This window comes from Uloborus diversus, chromosome 6, assembly GCF_026930045.1.
Source record: "Uloborus diversus isolate 005 chromosome 6, Udiv.v.3.1, whole genome shotgun sequence".
Classification (NCBI taxonomy): domain Eukaryota; kingdom Metazoa; phylum Arthropoda; class Arachnida; order Araneae; family Uloboridae; genus Uloborus; species Uloborus diversus.
Genome location: NC_072736.1, coordinates 86,521,566 through 86,547,093, shown reverse-complemented (window position 1 = coordinate 86,547,093; position 25,528 = coordinate 86,521,566). Strand labels below are relative to the sequence as shown.

The 25,528-nt window shown below is 36.6% G+C and overlaps 1 protein-coding gene across 1 annotated transcript in view; it reads right to left on the bottom strand.

Moving 5' to 3' along the window:
- Nucleotides 1–10,878: 10,878 nt before the first annotated feature.
- LOC129224464 (uncharacterized) overlaps nucleotides 10,879–25,528 on the bottom strand; it is a 48,077-nt gene continuing 33,427 nt past the window's right edge. The window contains exons 4-6 of the mRNA XM_054858917.1: nucleotides 22,907–23,146; nucleotides 21,305–21,687; nucleotides 10,879–11,520 (exon numbers count right to left, since the gene is read on the bottom strand). Of these exons, the coding sequence (XP_054714892.1) occupies nucleotides 11,024–11,520; nucleotides 21,305–21,687; nucleotides 22,907–23,146 (1,120 nt within the window). The 3' untranslated portion in view covers nucleotides 10,879–11,023. The remainder of the gene's footprint in view (nucleotides 11,521–21,304; nucleotides 21,688–22,906; nucleotides 23,147–25,528) is intronic.

Here is a 25,528-nt window from a genome sequence, read left to right as displayed (position 1 = left end):
TTCATTAAAGTTTTTTAACAATAAAAATGTCGTGAGAAAATTTGTAAAAAATACTACCATTTAATGATCTAAGAAATACATTTTATCTCAGGAAAGAATATAATCCTTTTCATTTAATTTAATTTCACCTTCATCTGTCTCAGTTTTTAGTTTTATAAAAAAAATAAAAAAGGGAAAGGATGGGTGGGAAGATGTTGAGTCACTGCTCCTATGCTCTGTGGGGCTCGTGAGAATTTGAGCGACCAGTGTCAACCTTTGCACACTCCCCCCCCCCCCCCCCCCCCCCATTTCCTAGAAAAAATTAAAATGACACGTTTGGCTACCACCAACTACTCGCAATCAGTAGTCATTGGCCCCAGGAACTGTAAGCTTTTCCATTTCGATTGTTTTATGCTATATTCAGAGCTCTAAAATTTTTTTTTTTTTTTGAACTTGTTAATTTTGCCTGAATGAACTGATAATTGATAACAATTTGCAGATGGCACCAAAATCTTAATTATATTAAAATGTTCCCTATCAAAAAAGTTTACAGCAAATATTGTATAATTGACTTTGAATTCATAGCACCTGTGATAGTTAAGTTAGAGGGGGGAGGGGAGCCAAAGTGAGAGCCCTTGGCTAGTACATTCTTATTCTTGCACCCTTTGAACTTGTTCGTTTCCGTTTTTTTCCCTTACATTCATGGCATGTAAAAAATCCGGAAAACTTGCAGAAGGGGTTGCTATTCATATTGTATTGTAATTAACTCTGAATTTGGAGCACTTCAGAAGTGATTGGTAGTTGGGGGAAAGGGTTCCAAACATAACAACAATACAGACGTAAATTAAGATTCAGAAGAAACACTACGAAAACGGAAATATTTCACAACACAAAAAACAGTAAATCGTGAAATTAAAACGAACTAAAACTTTAAACAGCAATATTTCGCATTGCAATTTCTATCCACAATTTAAAGGGGCGGCTCTGTTTACATTTTACTCGGGGTTGCTTTAATGTATCCAGGTCACCATGCTGTTTAATAGAACGCGCTTGTTTTTATTTCTCATTTCGCCAATGTACTGTAATTGGTTTTGTTCGGCGATCCTAACCGGTCGACCACTGAGTAACCGGTTGCTAACCGCTTCGTGATCATTAAATGTCACGTGATCGTTTAACCGGTAGCTACCAGTTGAGCTCGGCGAACGCAAGCATTCCTTGCGTTCGACGAACCTCACCGGTCGACCGGTTACTAACCGCAGCGTTCTATGATCAACCGGTTACCGTTCTAAGCAGTTGATTAGAGCACGTGATCATTAGCTGTCACGTGGTTAACTAGCCGGTAGCTACCGTAACGTAAGCATTGAGAGCGTTTCAAAATTCGCCGCCGGGAACATTGGGCGCCGAGCATTTTAGGCCCCGGGAATACTGGGCACAATATGCTCGGCGCCCAAAGTTCCCGGCGCCCAAAGGTCCGGGCGCCCAAAATGCCCGGCGCCCAATCTTCCCATTTCGGTTCGAATAGCATTGCCTGTTAACTGTATCCACCTGACGTCTGAACGGCATTGTAGGACACAAAACCCAGTGGCCTGACGTAAAGTTGATACTGCATTGCATTGTAGGAACTGTAGCAGACGAAAAAATCCGGTACTACAGCGTATAATAATACATGCATTTATGAGGCTCTCTCTTCTATTTAAAACTAAGAGGTTTTTTAAGTTTCTAACTAAGAAACGTTGTAAAAGAATGATGAATACGAAATACTCTCTGTGTTATCGTATTTTCATGAGTTTTAGCCTCTTTGGTTCCACATCAGAAACATGGTGAAATGTCGTTCTCTTTTTACTCTTCCCATTTATCGGCATTTTTCATGCAGTCATAAGTCTGTATAAGCCCTTAGCATATTCGTGATGCCTATGAAGTATGAATTTAAGGTTTCCAATCCCGAATCCCGCATGATATTTAGCGGGATTAATCCCGCGGCAATGTTTTTTCAATGCAAAGTTTTTCCAACTTTTGCCGCTCATAAAACAACAATTTTCACGAGCATTATCTGAAATTTGAACCACCTCGTATACTTAGAGTGATTTATGATGAACGGTGGATTTACAATTGAAGAACACAATAAAAAGCGTTTTGTTCTTTTTTTTTTTGAGATTGAATTGGTATTTTAAGAGGTCTCAGCTTTCATAAGTTTAGGAATTGAGAAAAGGCGTAAAATTTATTAACTTTTTCAAAACCATGTCTAAATTTTAAAATAAAAAAACAGAAAAATTGTAATTAAGGTTGAAACACCCTCTGGAGTAGCCGGAATGCAATGTTGGAGCACTTCTGTAAGTTTAATAAGGAACGCATTAAAAAAAAAAAAAAAAAAAAAAAAAACGACTAACTTAAAGAGGCCCTAGGCCCACAATAGATTGGGACCCCATGAGATCTATTTAGCGGAATGCAACGATTGTTTTACTGGTTTGGGGACCGCCTGAACGCATTTTTGGCTTTGGGGCCCTCTTTGTTTATTACAGAAACATGTAAATCATGTGCATTTATGAATCCATTTTGGGGCTCCAGATAATTATGACATTAAATTTGCTACTGGCAGAATAAATAATAAAATAACAGTTTAAAAAACTAAAAAAACACGCTTTAGTAGCAAAATGAACTAAAAAGTTAAAAATAATCTTTTAATTGATCAAACATTTAATTTTACTGGAATAAAAAAAAGCGTGGGGGTGGGGTGCCTATTTACATTTTTGCATGGATAACAATTGGAAGAAATTTAAGACAACTGATAAGAAGCCCCCCACGCTTTTTTTCTATTGCAGTAAAATTAAGTGCTTGGTCAATTACTTGATATACTTGTACTTGTCATCCAAAGATTATTTTTTACTTTTTAGTTCATTTTCTACAAATACGTGTTTTTTTTTTTTTAGTTTTTTAAACTATTATTTCATTTGCATCAGACATTTTGAATGCTTTCTGGTAAGTTCATGAGCAAACAATTGTTACACTCCGCAGCTCTGATTTGTACGTTGTAAGTAATTCTAGCCACTGGCTATTTTTCCAAAGGAAAATTGGACCCACACAGGGACGGATTAAGGATTTTGGGACCCATAGGCATTAGAAGTGTTGGGGCCCCCTCACACGTGTATTTTATACATAATATTATATATTATTTCTCTAGCCTGTATTTTTGTCACCATGCAAAATCTTCCTTATTCCTTTATCAAATTTCATAACTTACCCCTCATTTTAAAGCTTATAGTTTTAGGTTCTGACTACAATTTTAAGTATTACCAATAATGTTATTAACAATTAATACAGTAACTAAAAGGGGCCCCATTTTTTTTTACTTTTTCCTTTCTTTTTTTTTTTAATGTCGAAAATAACTTTTTTCTAACATATTTTCAACTTTAAGATTTTTCTGGAGCCCCTCAGAACCTCAATGTAGGCAAATGCCTACATTGCCTATTTAGTAATCCGGCCCTGGACCCACAAACATACAAGTTAAGCTAATAAAAGCGTGTTAATTAGAACAAACTAATAACTTATCGTTAATAAATTAATTTGATTACAAAATATTGCATTGTCATCGAGTCTGAGGTTGCATTTCAAATTTTAAAAGAATCCGATCACAAAAAGTGGGCGAAAATTGAGTTGCAAGATGTTCGGTGTAGACGGAATTAGAACGTACGCGCAGTGATTCCCGGAGGTGGACGTCTACGAAGACCCGCGCCTTAGAGCGCTCGGCTACGAACGCTCATAAAGTGGTGGAATGTACTAACAGTACTAGCTCTTAGTCCAAAGGAGAGTTACTCACAAACATACAAGTAAAGCTAATAACAGCGTAATAAAAAGTATCCTTTAAGGATGTTTTTTTTTCCAATTAACAAATCATATTTTAGTATTATTTTGAAAATACACGTATTTTTTGCATAGTTCTAAAGTTATACATAACTCTTTAAGTAATTTGGGGCCCCTTAGGAAGATAGGGCTCCAGGCCCAGGCCTGGTCGGCCTGTGCTGTAGTCAAGCCCTACATTCAAAACCTTAAACTTACTAAAAGTTCACAATATTTTTTCAAATAAGAAGGGAACTCTGCTCAAGAAGCTGTTTCAGTGAAACCAACTGCTGTGGAGCAACAGCACGTGTTTTCATCAAGCGCATCATTTTTTGAGCAAAAATTCCTTTCCTGTTCCATACGAGCATTGTTAAGATACATTGAACATTTTAGAACACACTTATGTGTGTACTAAATGATAATTGCTAACCAGGAATTGAATTTCTAGCGCGAAACAATTGATGTACGGGATTCGAAAAAACTACTAATTCAAGTAACAAAAACAGTTTTTTCTAAAAAGCTCAACTTTTTCTATTTGACATTAAAATTTAATTAATCAAGTTGATCCCGCGGGATTGTTGCTTTACGATCCCGAAATCCAGCAGGACTGAATTCGGCGAGGGATTGGAAACTCTATATGAAATGCTGCTTTGTACCGTCATTTTTTCCTGTGATTTGATAAACTCAGAAAAATAGACCGTAGCTCAATAAAGCTATATTTGGCATTACTAGGACTCCGGTGTCTTATTTAACACCGAATGATCCTAACAAGGTCAATCCGCCATTTTTCATTAAAACTACTGACACCACATAATTTATACTTAAAGTTTTACATGGAATGAGTTTTTCTTATTTTAATGATTCATTTGACGAATACACATAGGCTGTTTAATAAGTAATAAGACTAACTTTACTGCCCCGAAACCACTCATCGGACTGTTAATTCCTGTGGCATGAGAAATGTCTGTTGTCTGTATTAACAAAATCTACCGATAAATGGCGCGTACAGACTCATGTTCCTGAGTATGACGTGATTGAATTGAAGTCTGTTGAGGGGCGCCTACAAGAAATAAGACTAATTTTACTGCCGCGAAACCACTCATCGGAATGTTAATTTCTGTGGCATGAAAAAGATGTCTGTGGTCTGTATTAACAAAATCTACCGATAGTTGGCTATCTAGGCAGATTGGGCGCCTAGCATTTTGGGCGCTGGGAACTTTGGGCGCCTGGCATTGGGCCCAATGTGCTCGGCGCCTAGTCTGAAGCCCAATCTTCCCATTTCGAATAGTTGGCGCATACAGATTCATCTTCCCGAGTATCACGTGTTTGAATTGAAGCCTGTTGGCGGGCGTCTACAAGACGCAGCCAGTTGTCAAAATTTAAGCGTCGTTGGAACAAATGCGACTAAAGTTTGTTTTCGTTTGCAAAAATCAGCATCGGAGATCTTTGATGCGATACGTGAAGTTTTCAACGATGAATCTATGTTTCGAGTAGTACTTTTTGCTGACATAAAGCTCTTAAGGCAAGCAGAATATGGAAGATATTGAACGTGAGGAACAACCTTCAACGTCTATCACAGAAACAATAATTTACATTGCTGCTATTATTATCCAGGGGAAGCAATCAGTTCTGGCTGTTTCCTCAACTTAAGAAACCATTACGAGGTAATCACATAGCTGCCAACCTCAAAATAAAAAAATAGGAGCAATGAAGGGAAAAAATAGGAGCAACGAGGGTTAAAATAGGAGCAAGAAATCGTGGCCTTTGCTAAGCTTTCCTTCTGTACCACAAGCTTCTATAAGTTTTAAACACCATTATTATGCTTTTCTGAATTTTCATGTTTGATTTTCAGCAAAGCTACAACCAAGATTAAAATGAAATTATTTTACCAAAAAAAAAAAGCATCGTTATGTAGCTACATATTGAAAAGTAAAAAAACATGACTGTTTGATTTCATAAAACTGCACCCTCTTTTTAAATATTTTTAATGCATATACGTGTATTAAAAATGCATTGCATAAGAACATATTGAAGAATAAAATACACAATTTACTTTTCGTGCTTGGAAGTAGAGCTCTTATGTAACTTCATAGTAAAGATCAATTCTCAGGAATTTTCCAAGTGACCACTAGACCCCAAAATTTTAGTGGCCAACACTACCGCTAAATTTTGAAATACAAAGGGGGGGGGGGAGTTTTTACATTTTTCATAAATAAATTAATGAATAGGACTTTGCACATTCTAAAAGAGTATTATTCAATACTTTTTTTACATATGGAAAATTTAAGTTAAGATAGGTTTCTGATCCTTTCTGCAAAAAGAATAAATAAATGAGAAGTCAACAGGAAACGGCAGTTCAAATGAAATAGCTTCTACAAAGCCTCCAAGACAATGAGGATCAAATACAGATAAAATTTCCCTTTAAAAAAACATTTTTTTTTCTTTTTTTGCATTGTATGTTATTTTTAATAGTTTGTATTGAGATAAATATACAATTCTATTTTCGGAAACTTAGGCAATTAATAGTCTCGTCTACTTACATTTTGCGGATGACCAAACATGGCGACTACGAAAAAAAAATAGGGTAATAGATTTTTGAATTAGTTGCAAAAAAGTAAATATTATAAATAATTAATAATCCTTAAAAACTATAATTTAGACGAAATAATCAGTATTTAGTAGGTTAGCATCTAAACCAATGAGGATAAAATAATATTCTGAAAAAAAAAATTTTGCATATTTCAAGAAAATAATTAAGAATTTTCTGAAAAAAAAGGCCCATTTTGAATTATTTTCAATAGTTTGCATTGCAAAATGCATCATTCCGTTTTTGGAAACTAGGTCACTAAAAGAGACTTAAGTGCTTAAATCTCACAAAATGACCAAATATGGCGACTAAGTCAAAAATTAGGATAGAAATGTTTGAACTTGTTCCATACAAATAACTTAAAATCCTCATGAAACTACAATTTAATTGAGAATATTCAGCACAATAACTTCCAAAGCAGTGAGGATAAGATGAAATTTTAAATAGTATGATTTTTTTTCATTTCTCAAGAAAATTATTTAAAATATTTTTAAAAAATGTAGCACATTTTACTTTACTTTAATGATTTTTCAGTTAAGAAAAAACCCCAAATCTGCTCTGTCTTTGAAAACTTAGGCACTTAGCATCGTCGACTTCCATCTTGTGAATGACCAAACATGGCGGCGATGTTTTACACGCGTGCAGCTGAAATGCTCGATCAAAAACTGATGTTCTCCAATCGTTGCTCTCCTCAGTGTTTATCCTGATACTAATGCTTCCAAAGCATCAAATTGTCTTCTCTTTTGTTGAGTTTGTACATAATTCCTGCCTTCAAGGATAAGGAAATTTCATCTGAAAACGAAAAGTGAAGAAAAGTCGAAAAATCGGAGTTTTTTTGGAATAAATCGGATTTTCGGAGTACGCAATAAAAATCGGAGAAACTCCGGGAAAAACGGAGCACTTGGCAGCTCTGTAATCATTTTGAAAGCAACAAAACATGTCTAAACTGTTCAGAGGCGGTTTTGAAGTAGCTCTCACAAACCTTACGTTCACAAGTTTTTAAAAAGTGAACGGAACATTGGAATAAATGCATTTAGTCCCGCAGAAGCAATTCTTAAAAAAACCATGTAAATTATGAAGGTTAAAGCTGCTCTTTACTTTTTATAAATTTAGTCTTATTACGTATTGAACAGCCCTCGTACAATAATTGGAGCCATCTGAATCCTAAATGAGCGAGATATTAGGCCCTGAACCAGTGGCGTACCTAAAGTCGTCCCCAAATAATGTCGTGGTTTGAGGGGGGAGGGGTTTTCGTGAACTGCGACAGTTTGTAACAAGGGGGAAGCAGAGGATAACAATAAATGAACCATCATATACAGTAGAACCTCTCAATAAGGGACACTAAATTGACTGGACTTTTTGTCCCTTAAATAGAAGTTTCTCTTCTTCGGAGGTAGATGAATTCATGCATGCCGACTTGATATTTAACTTAGTACAATATCTTAATAAACGTAAACTTTTAATATTTGAGATTAAATATCACTAAGTATTTTATATATGCTAAATAAAATTCACAGTTGTTCAAATTGAGCTATTATTGTAAAAATTTAGTTAAAGATTTAGGATAATGAAAGTTATTAATTTATAGAAATATTTTAGAAGTAATTTGTTTCATGGATTTTCTTCAAGACATGTAATTTACAATACAATGTAATGTAAATAACAATGTGATCATATTTCAAGTTTTCTCAAAAAAAAAAGTCATGGGCGGTGAAGAATCCGTTAGAGCCCTATGAATTAAGCTCCCCCTCCTTGTTAAGAGAGAAAAACATGATTGTAAATCTCAGCAATAATTTTGAAATACATATTTGCTGCTTTAATGTCAAGGGAAACTTCTATCAGTAATTTAAAAAAAAATCCTTCATGTCAATCAACTAAACGCGAGTGCATTTATTTTTTTATGCATAAATTACTGCAGTTTTTCTCCGTGACTGGTCCCTTACATGGAATGTCCCTCAATCGGAGGTAAATACATGGAGGTCCTTATTAAAAGGAACCGAGACCAGAAAATTGTCAATTAAATACAGGTGTCCATTAAAGGAGGCATGTGCTACTGTATTTATATTAATGAAAATGCTTATGAAAAAATAAACGTTATTTATATTAATGAAAATGCTTATGAGAAAAAAAACATGACATTGACGAGGGAGGAGGTGGTAATGTGAAGTGTGACACATTATGAAAAAAGGGAGATGGGGGTAAAAAGGTTGAAAACAATTGTGAAATCATTAATGGGAACAGCTCTTTTCTTCTTCAATCATATAACATCGACCCTAATGCATCGATGTTTTAGCAAAAACGTGTTGTTTAGGGTTTAGCAACGACATCGATGTCGTATCTCAAGTATTAACCTATCAACAAGAACAAGTTAAATCAGAGGGTTTTTTTTTTTAAATATATATTTTCTTTTTTTAACGCTATTAGCTTCACCTGTATGTATATATGTATCTTGTTACGGAATCTTGCAACTCAAATTTCGCTCACTTCTAGCGATCGGATTCTTTTGAAATTTGGCACGCGAGCTCAAATCCGTTGACTATGTAATATTCTATAATCAAATTAACTACTAACTGTTAGTTTATTCCAATTTTAATCAATATTTTGGCCTGAATTCCAATAATGTGAAAAATAAAGTTAACTCAAATTTTCAAAGTAATGTAATGTAAATCTGATTTCCGCACCCATACATCGATGACTGAGATGGATTAGCTGGATTAGACAATTACTCGACAGGCATTTTGAAGTTGAATGTTTTTATAGCTAGACTCTTTTTCACTTTAAGGGGTATAGTGGTTCTTATTGGAGTTCGAGAGACCGCGTTTCAAATGCTGCATGAGACCTCTAATTTTTTTTTTTTTTTTTTTTTTTTTGACAAATTTCATGAATGTAAAAGATTCTGAATTATGTTGAAATGAATATTTTTTCGTAAAACAAGTTAAAATAAAAACAAGAAAATAAAGCAATAGTTTAAAAAACTAAATAAAACACGCTTTTGTAGCAAAATGAACTAAAAAGTAAAAAATAATCTTTCGATAATAGTAATTGACCAAACACTTAATTTTAATGTAATACAAAAAACCGTGGGGTGCTGTCTATTTACATTTTTGCATGAACAACAAATGGAAGAAATTCAAGACAACTGATAAGAAGGCTCCCACGCTTTTTTGTATTACATTAAAATTAAGTGTTTGGTCAATTACTATCATCCAAAGATTATTTTTTACGTTTTAGTTCATTTTGCTATAAAAGCGTGTTTTATTTAGTTTTTTTAAATTATTGTTTCACTCTGAAATCGTTAATTGTAACACTGTAATTGGATCCAAACAATATTATGTGCGTTCCGCATGTGTACATTTTTTTACGAATCTGTAACTAATCAATACTGTTACAAATTTTGTAAGTATTTTTTATATTTTTGTATTTTTATGTGCTTAATTTGTTGTAATCTTGCTGAATTTGGCGTTTATTCCATTAATTTTCTCTCATAATTACCTTAGTTCTTGAAACTTCTCCTGTATGGAAATTTTTCCTGTGAAGCACAATTCAACATTACGCGAATAGGATTGGTGAAAAACTTAGGAGCTATCGCCAAGTCGGAATCATTTTTGGCACCAAATTTTACGAGAAATTGCCAAATGTGGCCAAGTTTGGCAACCTTTCGATTATTAACATATAAGGGGCCATTCATTAATAACGTAAGCGTTCCGAAGTGGAGGGGGGGGGGTCGAAAAATCTCTACATACCTTTACTTGGGGGGAGGGGGTCAAACCCACGCTTACGTAATATTTTCCAAGTCGATATTTAATATTAGAAATAGCGCAGTCAAGTGGTTTGGCAGAGATTCGTTTTCGTCTGGAATATAAAAAAACTTAGTATGAGCTGTTTTATACTTGCCAGAGCAAATGTTAATGACTTGCCAACAGCTGACCGTCATAGATTTTTGCGTGTTTTTTGTTTTTATTTTTACTTTCTGTTATCTGTTTCATTACAAACTGTAATTTCCTGCACCAAATTCTAGATACGTGCCCCAGAAAGCGAAAAATAACGTTCTCAATCAGAAGTGGCCTGCAGACCTCTTCAAGAATCTGCAACGGGCGATTTAGCGTCACGTTGTTTCTGCTACCGGGATCTTATACCCGTTTAGATCGTTTATGAAACATAAGCTTCCCATAAAAATTTTACCTATTGTCAGGGAATTTCAAAGACCTCTAATTGTTGAATGATGTGAATGATGAAGAAGGCAAAGATGCATTCCATATTGGAGCAAATGCCTTGAACGTTATCTCGACCCTTGTGTACCTATTGATGAAGATGATGCAACAAGTGGCTTGACTTCTGTTCAAGAAATTGCCAAAGAAATAGACGATGATACCGATGGAGCCCATCAAGCCATAGAAGAACCAGTTCCAACTCTTGCTGAAACAGAAAAATATCCTTTTTTCTTTTTCAGTCTTAAAATCGGGGTAGCTTCTGTTGACAAAATACTTTTTTAATCAAATTTATTACATGGTCATTAGCATTACATTCTTTCATTCAAATACATTTGTTAAAGAGTTTTGTGCAAATTATATTTACAATCTATTATTCTCAACCACATAGTTATGTAGAATTTCACGAACTCTACTATCGCTTCTTCCTAAGCATACCTTGCTTCTGAGGACCATAGTGAACTTCGCTTATGAAATACAGTTTTTCCCACTTAGGCATGCTAGCAATGGTACATTCAAATGGTGCACCCATTACTGAAGGCTTATTTGGGTCGAATTGGTAAAATTTGTAATTTTCAACTTCCTTAGCATCGGCTTCGATGCGAACAATATCCCCATTCTTAGCAAGCGCTATTTTTTTTAACTTAACAGTTACTTCAGAAGAGTTTTGAATTCGGATGTGCTCCTCGTGCCTGAATCCAGATGGGAATACAAAGATTCGAAGGACTAGATAACCAATGCGACTCTTTGCTGTAACAGGTTCTTGGAAGACCAATTTGACGGCCGTGATTTGATGTCGTCCTCCTATGCATCTCATCTCCAAAAAAGACTTCAGGGCATCTAGATTCTGAGGATTGAACGGTCTGAGGGCGATGGTTAATTTGTCAACTCGATCAGTTAGCAATGATAAATCTGAAAAATAAAATTCATTGGACTTAAAGTCAAGCATTAGATGTACGTGGTGACGTTCAGTCGAGAGAGAACTGAACGTCTGCCAGGTATATAGATAGAAATAGGAATTAACGAAAAGAGACAGTAACTAACCAATCGGCAAACTACAGAGGGTTGATTGCTGTCTCTCGTTGTGAATTCCGCGGTGTCCACGTGGTGACGTTCAGTTTGCTCCCGAATTTCTTGTTGTGTGGTGAGTTTTTTTGCACTAATGAAGAGGCTCCATTGTAGTCTTGAAATAGCTACATAGCTACTGCTGCATTTTTTTTGAGAATTTGGGCTGTATTTATATTTACTTACTTTACACTTTAATCATATTTTAGCACAAAGCTTATTTAATTATTTTTCATTTAAGGTTTCACTTACTTTTCCTTTTTGGGAGACAACGAAAAAGCGCTTTATACAGTGTCCTCCTCCCCTCCTGTTTCGTTGAGGGTGGGAAGGGGAGCGGATTTATAAAAACGCTGCAGTAAGTGTCAAGTATCGCTTTCAGCTTTCAACCGTTAAATTTGTGAATGGCGCTCAACTTCTTGCTTTTCAAACAACAGTAAGCATTACCTTCAACAGGGAAATAATGCAAAGGCCAGGTGATGGAAACATTGTCACGCATTTGCACTTATTTAATCATCAAACTCATTACACTGTTTTATAGATTAGTGAGTCTGTGAGAACTCTGCGTTCAATGCACAATACTAACAACGTGAGATTAAGTCTTATTTTCACATACTTTGCATAATATATTGGACAAAATGAGTGTAATATGTTGGCCTTAAAATGTTATTTCATGTCTATAAAGCTCTAATTAGTTTAAAAAAACGCATTTAAAAGGTCATAATTTTCTACTCTCAAACAAAGAAAACATTCGCTTTATAAATTACTACCGGTACGCATTTAAGCATACGGTACTCGAGTATGGACTAGTGATGGGCATAATCGAGATCTTTTGATAATCGAGATCTCGGGAATCGAGTACTTCTGATAATCGAGTGATTGATAATCGAGATCTTTTTAAGTCGATCACTCGAGTGATTGATAATCGAGATCTTTTGAAATCGAGAACTCGAACGATTGACTTCTCGAGATCTTCCGAATCGAGTACTCGAGCGATTGACTTCTCGAGATCTTTGAAATCGAGTTCTCGAGCGATTGACTTCTCGAGATCTTTTGAATCGAGTACTCGAGCGACTGACTTCTCGAGATCTTTTGAATCGAGTACTCGAGCGATTGACTTCTCGGGATCTTTTGAATCGAGTACTCGAGCGATCGACTTCTCGAGATCTTTTGAATCGAGTACTCGAGCGATTGACTTCTCGAGATCTTTTGAATCGAGTACTCGAGCGATTGACTTCTCGAGATGTTTTAAATCGAGATCTCGAGATGTTTCAAATCGAGATCTCGAGACGTTTGAATCGAGTACTCGAGTAGTTCATTTTCTGAGCCTTTCCAAAATTGAGTTGACTGCTACGGGGGTGCCCACTAAAAGGGGGTGGGGCATGGCGCAGAATGTGCAACTAAAATTTTTAGAGCCGGTTTTTTGAGAGGGTTTTTTAAATCTCATTTTCGGAAGTGAGGGAGGGGGTCTATGGCGCAGCCTGCGAAACCAAAATTTTTTGAAGCGGTTTTTTGAGATTTTTTTTTAAATCTCATTTCGGGAGGGGGGGGGAGAGCTTTTTCTAGACGGATGCTCCGTAACATTTGAGAGGGTGCGCCATCGCCATGCGAAAGGGGGGAGTGGACTCCCTTGACTTCAGTTGAATTCCCGAGTTGTTTTGGCAGGGGTGCGCTCGAAATAGGAATGTGACATTTAGCCTACCATTTAGGGGTATAATAAGGGGTGAACCCTCCTGGCTTTTAGAAGTTTTAGGTAAAATTGGGGGGTATTGACACCCCCCTTTTAGAAAAGGGATCAATACCACTGCCCCCAAATTCCATGAAAAATTCTAGTTTTTACATTTAAGTGGGTCTAGTTTTTTGTTGTTTTCCGATAAAATGAGCAGATACACCTTTTGTCCCCCTACCCTCCGGTAAAGTTCGAAATGCAAGCTTGTTTTAGGGGGTTGATTCGCTAGATTTTAGTCTTCATTTTGGGGTGGGTCGCAATCCTTGGGGGATGCAGGTTCGACTAAATTCCCTGTTAGCTTGTCAAAAACTAGGAGCTCGGCATTTGGACGACTGAGTGATTTATTCGAACGGTTATGCATTTGAACTAATGATTTTCAGTTATCACGTGATTATTTCGAATGGTTTCAGGCTCTCAAACACGAAGTTAATAATGTAAACAAGTAGGGGAATAGTTGCTCTGTACAAAAGTACTCATTCTTTCCTAGTTTATAGCTTTGCTTTTTTTTTTTTTGATGTTCTTGTTAAGAGTAATTAAGTATACTTATCTGACTAATACATGAGGAGGGAGGGTAAAATATTTCTGATTGCGTTTTCCAGAGGATTGGGATTCATTGAAGTTCATGATTTTTTTTTTTTCTTTCTTGATCCGCTCTTTTTTATTTTTATTTTTCATTCGTCGACTTTAGGAATATGCAATAACAGTAAAAGTGTTGGGAGTGAAGTTGAAATGTTTCTGAGTGCATTAAAAAGAAATATTGAAGTTTGTCGCGTGGGATTAATTTTAGCTTCCACTCTTCGGCCCGATTTTTAAATAAAAATTACATTTTATACAGATTTCTTTTCTTTTTTTTTTTTTTTTTTGAAATTCCATACGCAAGATATTTGTGACTTCTTGTGTGCGTAGCATTTATTTTCGCGTGGGTAGTTAAATTTAAGTATTTTGCTTGTTTTACTCGCTTCTGTTTATGTCATATTCCTTATAGTTTCGTAAATGTTGATTAGTATATTTACTCAACTTAAAAATTTTCAGTCAATTAATGTGCTGATTTTATGTTTTTTTTTTTTTTTTTTTTTTTTTTTTTTTTGTAAAGTTGAGGCAAAACTGCTGAAAATGCTTAGGCTCGCAACGATCCATTTCGGAACTTGAGGTTCCGTTGCTACGTTTCATTTTCCGTGCGCTGGTCCTCAAAAAGGTTAAAATTGATTGTCGAGTTTCTCTGAAAAGCAGATTACGTATTCGGTTTTCAAATCATCCGAGATGCTCGATAGCTGAGCATTCCACAACAAACAATATATTATACAAGAGAGAGCACAGGGGAGGGGGATAAATGGCGCAGATCGCGCCATTGAAGTTTTGAAGAGGAGAGGGTAACTTAAGCGGGCTTTAATTTATTTTAGAGGGTTCAACGTCGCATTTGAGGGATGAGTGTCATCGCCATGGGGGGGGGGGGGGCACCACTGCATTATAAACACCTTGCGTTTAAACATTTCATAAACGTTTTAACATGGCTGCCACAGCGTTGACAATCGCTTTAAAACGTTTACTCAACGAAGTGTGCTCTTTGAGTAACCCCATTCGAAAAAAAGCAGAAGCAATTATTTGATTCAATAACCTTATAGAATGACAGGGGTGACACATTTGAGAAGCAATTATTTGATTCTAAAACCTTATAGAATGACAGGGGTGTCCGTCCGTCCCTGTGAGCAATGGCGAGCTTTCTATGACAATCCCCCCTCCCCCAAGAAACGATAATCCGAAAAAGGGCTAAGACTACATTACATTTTTAATTACACGGTTTGTACCATACCGGTCAAGGGCGCCCATATGCAAAATTTTAAGGGGGAGGGGCTCAGATATTTTCCCCATGGTTTAATAGAATATTTTCCCCATAGAAACCGATTTCAGTACAGATTAGAGTTATTAAAATTTGCCATTTTTAATAACTTATTGATTAATTGCTGGAGAAGGAATGATTTTACAATTTTGCAAAAAAAAAAGTACTAAAAGCAAGGATGTCCTAATTTCAAAGAAGAGGGAGGGGGCTTGAGCCCCCACTTGCTCCCCCCCCCCTATATGGAAGCCCTTGATACCGGTTTAATATATTTTTAAGTTTAACAACTCTCAAGTTTAAACCTGCTAGTGTCGCCCAACGACTTGCCCATATTAACATTATCCCTCACTTTTTAATAAAAATTGTACATACGTACGTATTTAATCTTAATAACTGTCAAGTTCAAAACAGTGTGGAAAGCGTTTCTCTATCCTTTGTTTCAAGATTTCACCACCGGATCACACCAGGGGCGGATACAGAAAACCACTTGAAGGGGGTGGGGATCATGCTGAAGAAAGCCCTCCCCCATGAACGAAATTCCCGTTTTAAGTACGAAAAAATTCTGAAACTTTTTTGGGAGTCAATAAAAAGCCCCAAATCGGTCAGGAATAAGGCACATAATTGGGGATAAACGTTGCAAATTAATTTCATAAGCAATAAAACAAAATAGTAGTTCAAATATTTTCTTTGAAAAATAATTGATGTATTGAAAAGATAAGATATTGTCATCGTTTGCATTTTATGCATAAATTATTTGAACACAATGTGTACAGATACTATTCTCGAGAGTTCAGGGGGGGCGGGGGGTCATGACCCCCACGACCCTCCATTGTATCCGCCACTCACACAACACATGCCCCTCCATAAATCCGCTCATATGATAATAAACAATTTTCGTTCTAAAAATTCGTTCGATTATTAAGGAATCTCAATTATCGAAAATTCGAAGCCAAACATTCAACTATTACCCCATTCGAATAAAGCAAGAGAAAAGCAATCATTCGATTTTAAAAATCATTCCAAATCTATCCATTCCAAGAGCAAAGGGCACCACCTATGAAGCTCTTCCCCCAAGTGCACAACCCCCAAAAGAGACAAAATCCCCTGAAAATTACAATCCCGCATTTTACGTCAAATTCCCCCCCCCCCTCCCCTCTTATTTGCACCCATAGGAATGAATTACACGAGAAGTTAACCACTTGTTTTATTAAGAAATAACTAAGTACCTTTGTGCCGAGAAGTAACATGAAATAACAAACGTTTTGTATCCCAAATATACAGAGTACTGCAGAAACGTGTTTTGGAGTTTTAAGGTACCCTTTTTTCAACAAAATAGTAAGCTTTTACATATAAGGGGCCATTCCTTTGTTACATATGGATGATTTTGGCCATTTTGACCCCTTCCCGCCATGTAAGGGTACGTAAGGTTTTTCAAACCCCTCCCCCTATTCTTACGTAAGATTCCATTTCGTTTTTCGAAATAATGAAATAACTAATCTAATATCACTGGAATCGAAATTTAATTCACTATTATTAAATTAAACCTTTTTGAGTGAAGAAATATTTACTAAAAAGTTGGAATCTAGACTGAATGTGTTTTCGACATTTTTTTTGTATATGATGCGATAGTAGTTAAAATAAAACATGCCATAAGTGCAATTCTTTTATTATGTTTTACATTATTAATTCTTCGTAAAACAAATAAAAAACAGTCATCCTAATACGTTTTTATTTTCCAGACGCAAATGAAACATCGGCTTGGAAAATACTGCGTAAGAATGCGTTTGAACCCCCCCCCCCCCAAGTATGTAGACATTTTTCCTACCCCCCCCCCCCCCCCGGGACCCTTACGTAATTAATGAATGGTCCGTAAAGACATCCAGTAATGTCCTTACATCCACAATCTCACTATTTTGCGTTGAAAAAAGGGTTCCTTGAAACCCCGAAACATGTGTCTGCAGTGATCTGTATATTTGGGCTCTAAAACGTTTGTTATTGCCTATTACATTTGTATCATTACCCAATCGTATAGCCGAAGGTGAACGTAAGGGGGAAGACGTCCCCTCAGGTTTTCAACTTAAGTATTCCCCCTTTTTACCTGAACTTTACATTTAAGGCCTCTCAAGTTAGAACCTTATAAGTGCCTCCAACCTTTACTTCCACCACCGGGACACACAACACATGTCTCCCACAGACCCGTCCATGTGTTCATTCATTAACACCTTTCGCTCAAAACATATCATTAGACTACCAAGCATTCCCAAAGAATCATTTGATAATCAAGCATTCAACAGTATGCATTCAATTATAACACTATTCGAATGAAACATTCGGAAGGCAATTATTTGATCCTCTCTCCCCCTCAAGAAGGACACTCCCTAAAAAAGTCTAACGTCCATTAGGAATTTCAATGGCGCAGTCTGCGCAATGACCCACCTCCCCTGTGGGCTCCTCAGCGCAGCCCGTCTTTCTGGGGGGAAGGGTTAAAAGGTTTCAATGCAAATTTTTTCGGAAGACAGAAAAAAACCATGCTCATTCATAAGTAAAATCATTAACTTTTCAAAGCCAGCCCTTCGACCGCCTAAATGACGGATCCGCCCCTGCAACTAAAACACTTCAGAAGCAAGGGTGACCACCCGCCCTGAGGTCAAGCCCCCCCCCCCCCCACCCTCAATATCGCAGAGACCTCCCCCGAACAAATGAGAAAAATACCCCTTAAAACACCCCCCTAAAAATGTCAATGTCTGCGCCATGACCCCCCCCCCTCCATAGGTGGGCACCCTTGTCAGAAGTCAACTATATTGAGAGGTTCATTCGATTATGAAATTGATCGAAGAATACACTGCTCGAGTGATTGACATCTCGAGATCTCGAGAACTCAATATCTCGAGAACTCAACATCTCGAGAACTCAACATCTCGAGAACTCAACATCTCGAGAACTCAACATCTCGAGAACTCAACATCTCGAGAACTCAACATCTCGAGAACTCAACATCTCGAGAACTCAACATCTCGAGAAGTTCAAAGCGAGAACTCGAGCAGTTGATCGCTCGAGCACTCGGAAAGTGACAATCGAGAACTCGAGCAGTTGATCGCTCGAGCACTCGGAAAGTGACAATCGAGAACTCGAGCAGTTGATCGCTCGAGTTCTCAGAAAGTGATAATCGAGAACTCGAGAAGTTCATCGCTCGAGAACTCGAAAAGTGATAATCGAGAACTCGAGAAGTTCATCGCTCGAGAACTCGAAAAGTGATAATCGAGAACTCGAGAAGTTCATCGCTCGAGAACTCGAAAAGTGATAATCGAGAACTCGAGAAGTTCATCGCTCCAGAACTCGAAAAGTGATAATCGAGTACTCGAGAAGTTCATCGCTCGAGAACTCGAGATACGATAATCGAGTTCTCGAATGTTCTTGAATAATCGAGTGATTCGATTATGAGAACTCGATTATGCCCATCACTAGTATGGACATGTGAATAACACGCGCTCTTCATTGGTCGAATCGTCTGTCAATCAATTGCCTTTCGCTCCACCGCCGCTGAAACGAGCGCCATGTTGTTCTGAGATGGCCGATATGGATTCGCTCTCGTTCTCCATGAAAATAAAAAGCGAACATCTACCTGCTAAGTTTCACAATATTATTGTAGAAAATGATGAAAAGATCTTAGTAAGAAGCAGCGTTACGTCCACTGTGGACATAAATACTTGGGTTCAAGAATTTTGAAAGAAAACAAATATTAAGTGGAGCACGAGAAATTTATGCCCATCAGGTCAAAAATTCGTTTGCTGGTAAGTTTTTTTTTTCTTTCGACCCTTATTTAAAATATTTAATTTAACTTTGAATACATTGATTTTTTTTCAAAGATTTTTTTTAAACATGTTATGAACTTTTAAATCAAATTGTGCAGCTATGTTTTCTATAGATTTGTAGTGTTAATAAATGATTAAAAAAATTTATGGCTAGTTTATATATATATATATATATATATATAATATTTCAAAGTAAATTTTGATTAATTAAACTGTTGAACTACAGAGTGATATATTCCAGGATTTATTAGTACAAAATTTGCCATTGGTGTTAAAATATTTTAAATTATTGTTGAATCAATCAATTGCAAACTGTTTTAATTGACAAAGGGAAACACAGCTAAACATCAAAATTATGTATAAAATTTCTTATAAAATGCAATTAAAACAGGGAAAGGAGTTATTTTTTATATTTAAGCAATTGTGGTTATTTTTTGCTTATGCTTGACTGAAAAAAAAAATGTTCCTATGAAAATAATTACTATGATAATAATAATAGCTGTAGCTTGTTGTTTTAAAGCCTTAATAAGAGAGATTAATTTTCGTTAGGATGATTACAATTTATCTGCGGTTGCGTACCTTTTTTTTTTCAAAGCTTAACTAAACCAGAATTTACTTTAAAAAACGGGTTCCTTTGTGTCAAATCACAGGATTTTAGAAAACACATACCCAAGGGCGGCTACTAACTACCTTTTTTTGGGGTGGGGCGGGGGGAGTGGAGGATGATGCTAATAAATTTTTACAGTTTTGACCACAAAAATTTTTTGAAATTGCTAAGGTGTCAATAAAAAGCACCAAATCAGCTAGCAATAAGGCACCAAATAACTTTACGGATGTATTTTATGAACTATTTAAAAAAAAAAAAGGTTTCAACCTTTACAATTCAAGATAATTCATAAATTGAATCAATTATTGTAATTGTTTACAATTTATTCATAAAATATTTCAAAACAAGGGATGGATACCATTGTGGTCAATTGGGGGGGAGGGGGGCATGCCCTATGGCCTCTCCTGTATCCGTCCCCGCGTATACAAAACGCTGATACACACAAGCCCCTACTAGCACACAATGATGACAAAATTCTAGCTTTAAATCGGCGTTAAAGTTTGTGACAGCGTGGAACAGAAATTGAATATACTATAAAGGATATGTCTAGCAAACTATTCCACATAACTTATCTGAGCTATTTTGCAGGCCTCTAAATCATCGTCTTTTTAATGTCTCTTTTAAGGTTGCTTCTAGTTATTGCATCACTCGAGTTTCAGTTGGTATAACGATTCATAGTAACGTTGGAAAACAATTATAATAAGATTATTTTCTAGCAAACTTCACCTTAGCAATTATTGAATATTAAGATAAAAATGTATATTCTTAATGATCCAATCCATGCGTAAAACAAAACGCCACTTATGCATAAAATTCATTAAAGAAAAAGGTAATGAAGAAGCATACTCGAATCGCAAGCAACAGAAATCCACAATGTAAACAAAATAGTTACCACTCAAACATAACCTTCTTTTTAAAATTAGAACAAAATTGCGGCCACTATGCTTTCGAGAAACATGAAAAGACAGCAAAACAATTTATTTCTCAAAAATGAAAAATAAACAGCTTATAACACGATGTTTACATTCGGACTTAACGTTCTCGCATCACTTCCAGGGAAAGGCGATTGATTGACAGACGATTCGACGAATGAAGAGCGCGTGTTATTTACATGTCCAAATTCGAGTACCGTATGCTTAAATGCTACCGGTACCCGCAAGGCTTTACCCGCAGAAGAAAACTAAACGCTTATTTAGTCACCCGTATATTTAAAAATAATGGATGATAAATTTCTCGCCAATATGTTACGTTAATTGCTCGTCCAAGGTATGGTAATTCACTCGGTGCAGAGGAATTAAATCCACAACAGTGGTAAAAATAAAATCATAGAAAATGAACAAAACTGAATCTTAGAAAGATCGCTTCGAGGTGCTCACCCCTATGCTACGAACTAAATTTGTGCCAAATTTCATGAAAATCAGACGAAAGGTCTAGGCGCTATGCGCTTATCAGAGATCCAGACTTTCAGCTTTATTATTAGTAAAGAAGAAACCTATTTCGCGGAGTAGAGGCTGGAACGGATAAACCGAGATAAACGAGGGTTGACTATATCCGAATGAGCGATATAACAAAGCACGATGTACCGAAGGGTTGCTGTAATAAAAATATATAGCACATAAATAAATAAAAGGACTTAAACGCAAATTTGTTACCTGCAAATGAGCTAGTTACTCCAGAAGCAGGTCGGATTAGGCACCGATTTTTCGTTTCTTTATTGCACCAGGTGGGCAGGTCCACGGCCATTCTTCCATCACGAGGGGGGTTCGTTATGAACATCATAATGTCCAAGGCTTCTTTGGAAGACAGAATATTGGGATAATGTTTCACGAGGGAGCTGAAGACATTTGGGCTCATCGTCAGAAACCTGATGCATTTCAGCAAGGGTTCGATCTGGTTTCTGTGATTGCTGACTCCACAGCTGCAGGACCATCGCATAGCTGCTTCAAAGAGCTCTGCTTCGGAGCGGAGACTTAGTTCTTGAAGTTTGAAAATAGTGCGTATTGTTGTGATGTTGCACTCTAAGAACTTTTGTGTCCTGTAAAAGGAAAAGTCCCTTAGTTTAATACAATTAATTTGGGGGACGAGAAGAGACTTTTAAGACAAGAAAGCAGGTGGGATGCCATAGGGGCAATTTTGAGTGAGAATAGCACCAAGCGTATGCAGTTTTCACTAATTTTCAGCTTTTTAATTTTTATAAAAGTTGATGTTAGTAAAAAGTTTAAAGCATGAAAAACAGAGTCCAGCAACATAACCTTATTTCAAAATGCAATAAATCTCATTTTAAAAGTCCGAATGTTTCAACTTCTTAACCATGTATACAGGAGCGAGCACAGAAATTTTGGGGCCCGTCACAAATGATTTTTACGGGCCCCCTCCATTTTTCTTACCCCTACGTCCCTACATATATTTCATACCTCATTAAAAAAATCTCGGGCCCCCTTCAGGCCCGAACCAACAGGTGCCCCTTCTTCCTCCTGTGCACGCACCTGCATGTAGGTACACATTTCAAGATTTTTTTTACACAGCTTCATGAAATCAGGTAGGTGACGTGCCGCACATTTCATACACTGAATAAAACGATTTCTGGCCATTCTCATGGTTCCTATAAACAGAGGAATATTGCATGTTAGTAATTTTTATCTGGATGTTGTTCAGATCTTGTAGGGTTCTTGAACGTTTGTCATAAACTGGAGATTTCAAACAACGACACACTATATTGCAACTGGCCAAATCGGTGGAGCGGGTAGACAGGGCTCTTCAAATAGCTTCTCATTGAGATAAGGCGGAAAGGTTCCCTCAAAACAGCCATTGACACCCTTTCATTGTACATTCTGTTGGAACCAAATACTCCCTAAGTTAAATTCATTAAATCTTGGTTATAAAGGGGGGGGGAGTGCTTTCGCTGTATGGCCAATGGGAGGCGTCACTTACGTGACATGATTTTCAAAACCGTGTATAACAAAACTTCAGATATTTACCTACATTGTAAAAAAAAAAAAACAATGATAAACAAAATGGATTTTTTTTTTTTTTTTTTTTTGCGTTTTGAAATAAGAAGTTATGCTGACTGACCCTATATACCTTTTCAGAAACCACTTCAAAACTTTAAAGAGAAGCTGAGTAAATTTAGAACTTAAGAAAATTTAATTAAATTAAGCAGCACTTAAAATAACTTTCTAGAGAAGGACTCTAAAGATTTTTTTTCTTGAAAAAATAAACAAAGTTACGTGATTTGTTGTTCCCTTCATGCTTACCTCAGTATTTCACTAGTATTTTCTTGTATAAATTGAATGCATCGATTTTTCAAGGCTTCAATTTTATTGGTGACAGATAGATTCAGCATGGAACACACGTTCTCTTCTGATAATTCACGACTTTCAAAGAAGGCTTCACATTTGTCCACTAGAGGTTGAATCTCAAAATTCTTTGCCGTAACAAAAGTTTCCACTACAAGCGAATCATCTTCGAAATATACTTCATCTGTGTATAAATACCTGGTGAGAAAAAAAAATTCCAGAACTGAAAATTTGCACAAAAATTCTCAACAATAAGTATACATCATAGTAGAGAACTGTGAGGATCTGTTTCAATCGGGTGAAAATAAAACGGGCTGGATGATGCATTGAAAAAAAGCGAATAAAACCTCAGAATGCCCAAGATAGAAGAAAAATACAGACAACTGAGATTTTTAAAGGGCTGCACCCTTACGAACAAATTAAGAAATGCAAATACTAGTAGAGAATTCAAGATTTTGACTCGTTATGGAAAAATTAACCAATGCTGCATTGATTGGAAAGATCAGATCTGATGTATGAAACGAGAGATACTTCTTACAGCTGCCTGCTACTACAGCCCAAAAGGCAAGTGAGACTGGCAGGCCCAGAAAATGGTGGTTGGACCAAGAAGCCGGAACAGGCTTTTAGCTTAGTGCTTGATTATGATAATGACGAAAATCTCCGATTTATTTGTTTTAGGAAAAAATATTCGCACATTGTCCTATGTTTTTCAATACAGGAATATAAAAAAAGATCATCGTCTTTGGTGACAGTTACATTACTATCTTTAAAGTTGAAAACCTCCCGTCAAGATATGACAGGTGAAAATTGCTTCTACATTTGAACGAAGCCATTGCCTGTTGATATTTCGATAGTTGAAATGTTAACCCTAACTCCAGTGGATTGACCCTAAACTCCAGTAGATAGCGTTCATTGGTGATCACGTTTTCGTTTCTTCATTCCCCTGAAATGAAACAGTCTCACCAGTAAAACAGTTAAGTTATCGGGTCCAGTTCAGCCTTGTCACAATAAAGCCATTCCCTGCAGTTTAAACATTACCAAAACTTATCAAATTATCATGCAGTAGCGAGAGTTTCATTGTAGATGACGTCAGGAGCGTCACTCGATCATTGGCTATTATAAATATGAGGATATTATAGTGTCATCTGAAATTTCTATATTTTTACTCATATGTGTTCTTCATTTAAGTCAGTTACGAAAAACACGTCACTAAGTGCGACGTTTCTCCCTTGCAAAGTTTGAGAAGAAAATTACAATATCAAATATTTCTAGCATCATTTTTGGAAGCACACGCCACAGCATTAGAAAATACAATGAAACCCAGATTTTACGTCCCCCGAATTTACGTGTTTCCCATATTTCACGTTTTTTTCATCAGGTTCCAGTTTTTCCGTAAACTAATAATGTTAATTAAACCCGGATGGAAAATCTCATTTATGAATTTCCCGCCTTTTACGTTTTTCCTGAGAAGTAAAAATTAGAAAAAAAAAAGTCTTAAAATAAGCAATGTGTTTCCTTTTGGGCTTTTTAAAAGCTAATCTACGCTGTGCGCCCCCCCCCCCCCAATTTTACGAAGCTCCACCGCACCCAAAAAAATTTTCCAATGAGACTGAAATATTTTTTAAACACCTCTAAAAATGTTTACGGTTTAGTCGACACTCTGATCCCCTCCCCCCACCTCGATATCCTTGCTTTAGCTTTAGCTGTAGCTATTAAAATTAATTGCTGGAATATTTACTTTCCAAGAAAACCGATAGATTTTGAAAATTGCAGGTGTTTATTAAGATGGTTTAGCTATGGGTCCCCCCCCCCCCAAGAACGAAAGCGCAACACATCCCTATCCCCAAGTTTTAAGAAGTTCGCTATCAGTATCGCCAGAAATGCTATCCTCCAACAATGAAACTTTTATGTTTTTAAAGCACCCACTGTAAAAGTGTGAACGGCATAAACAGAACCAACCCCTCCCCCACCCCCGCGCTTTAGTAATAATTATTTGAATTAACTTGATGAAATATTTACTTATCAAGATGAACGACTGCTTTTTTACTTTACAGAAACTAATATGCAGATAATCTATGGATGTTTCCCAAGGGTAATGGCGCAAATTCTCCCCCCCCCCTTTTTACGGCCCTTACCCCTAATAGTGCCATTTTCCATTAATGAGACTAAAAAATCCTTTTAAAACGTCTTCTACAAAAATATTAATGGTGTAATCTCCACAATGAGCCAGCAATCCCCCCACTCCACCGCCCCGCGGACGACACTTTTGCTTTAGCTATCATTTTTAGAAAAAAAAAAAAAAAATACTAAAACATTTAATTAACAAAACTACCTATAGCGGTTCTACACAGACACTTTTGCTAGGAATGCTCATCCCAAGAGTGATGGCACTCCCTCTCACAATTTCACAGAGCCCCCGCCCTCCGAAAATGTGCACTTTAAAATTGAGACATTCTTTTACAATTTTTGCGGATGTAGTCTCCATCATGAGCCCTATCCCCCCTTCCTTTTCCCCCGACGACACCCTGCTTTAGCTATTATTATTTGAAGAAATTGCTGTAATATTTATTTACCCAGTAG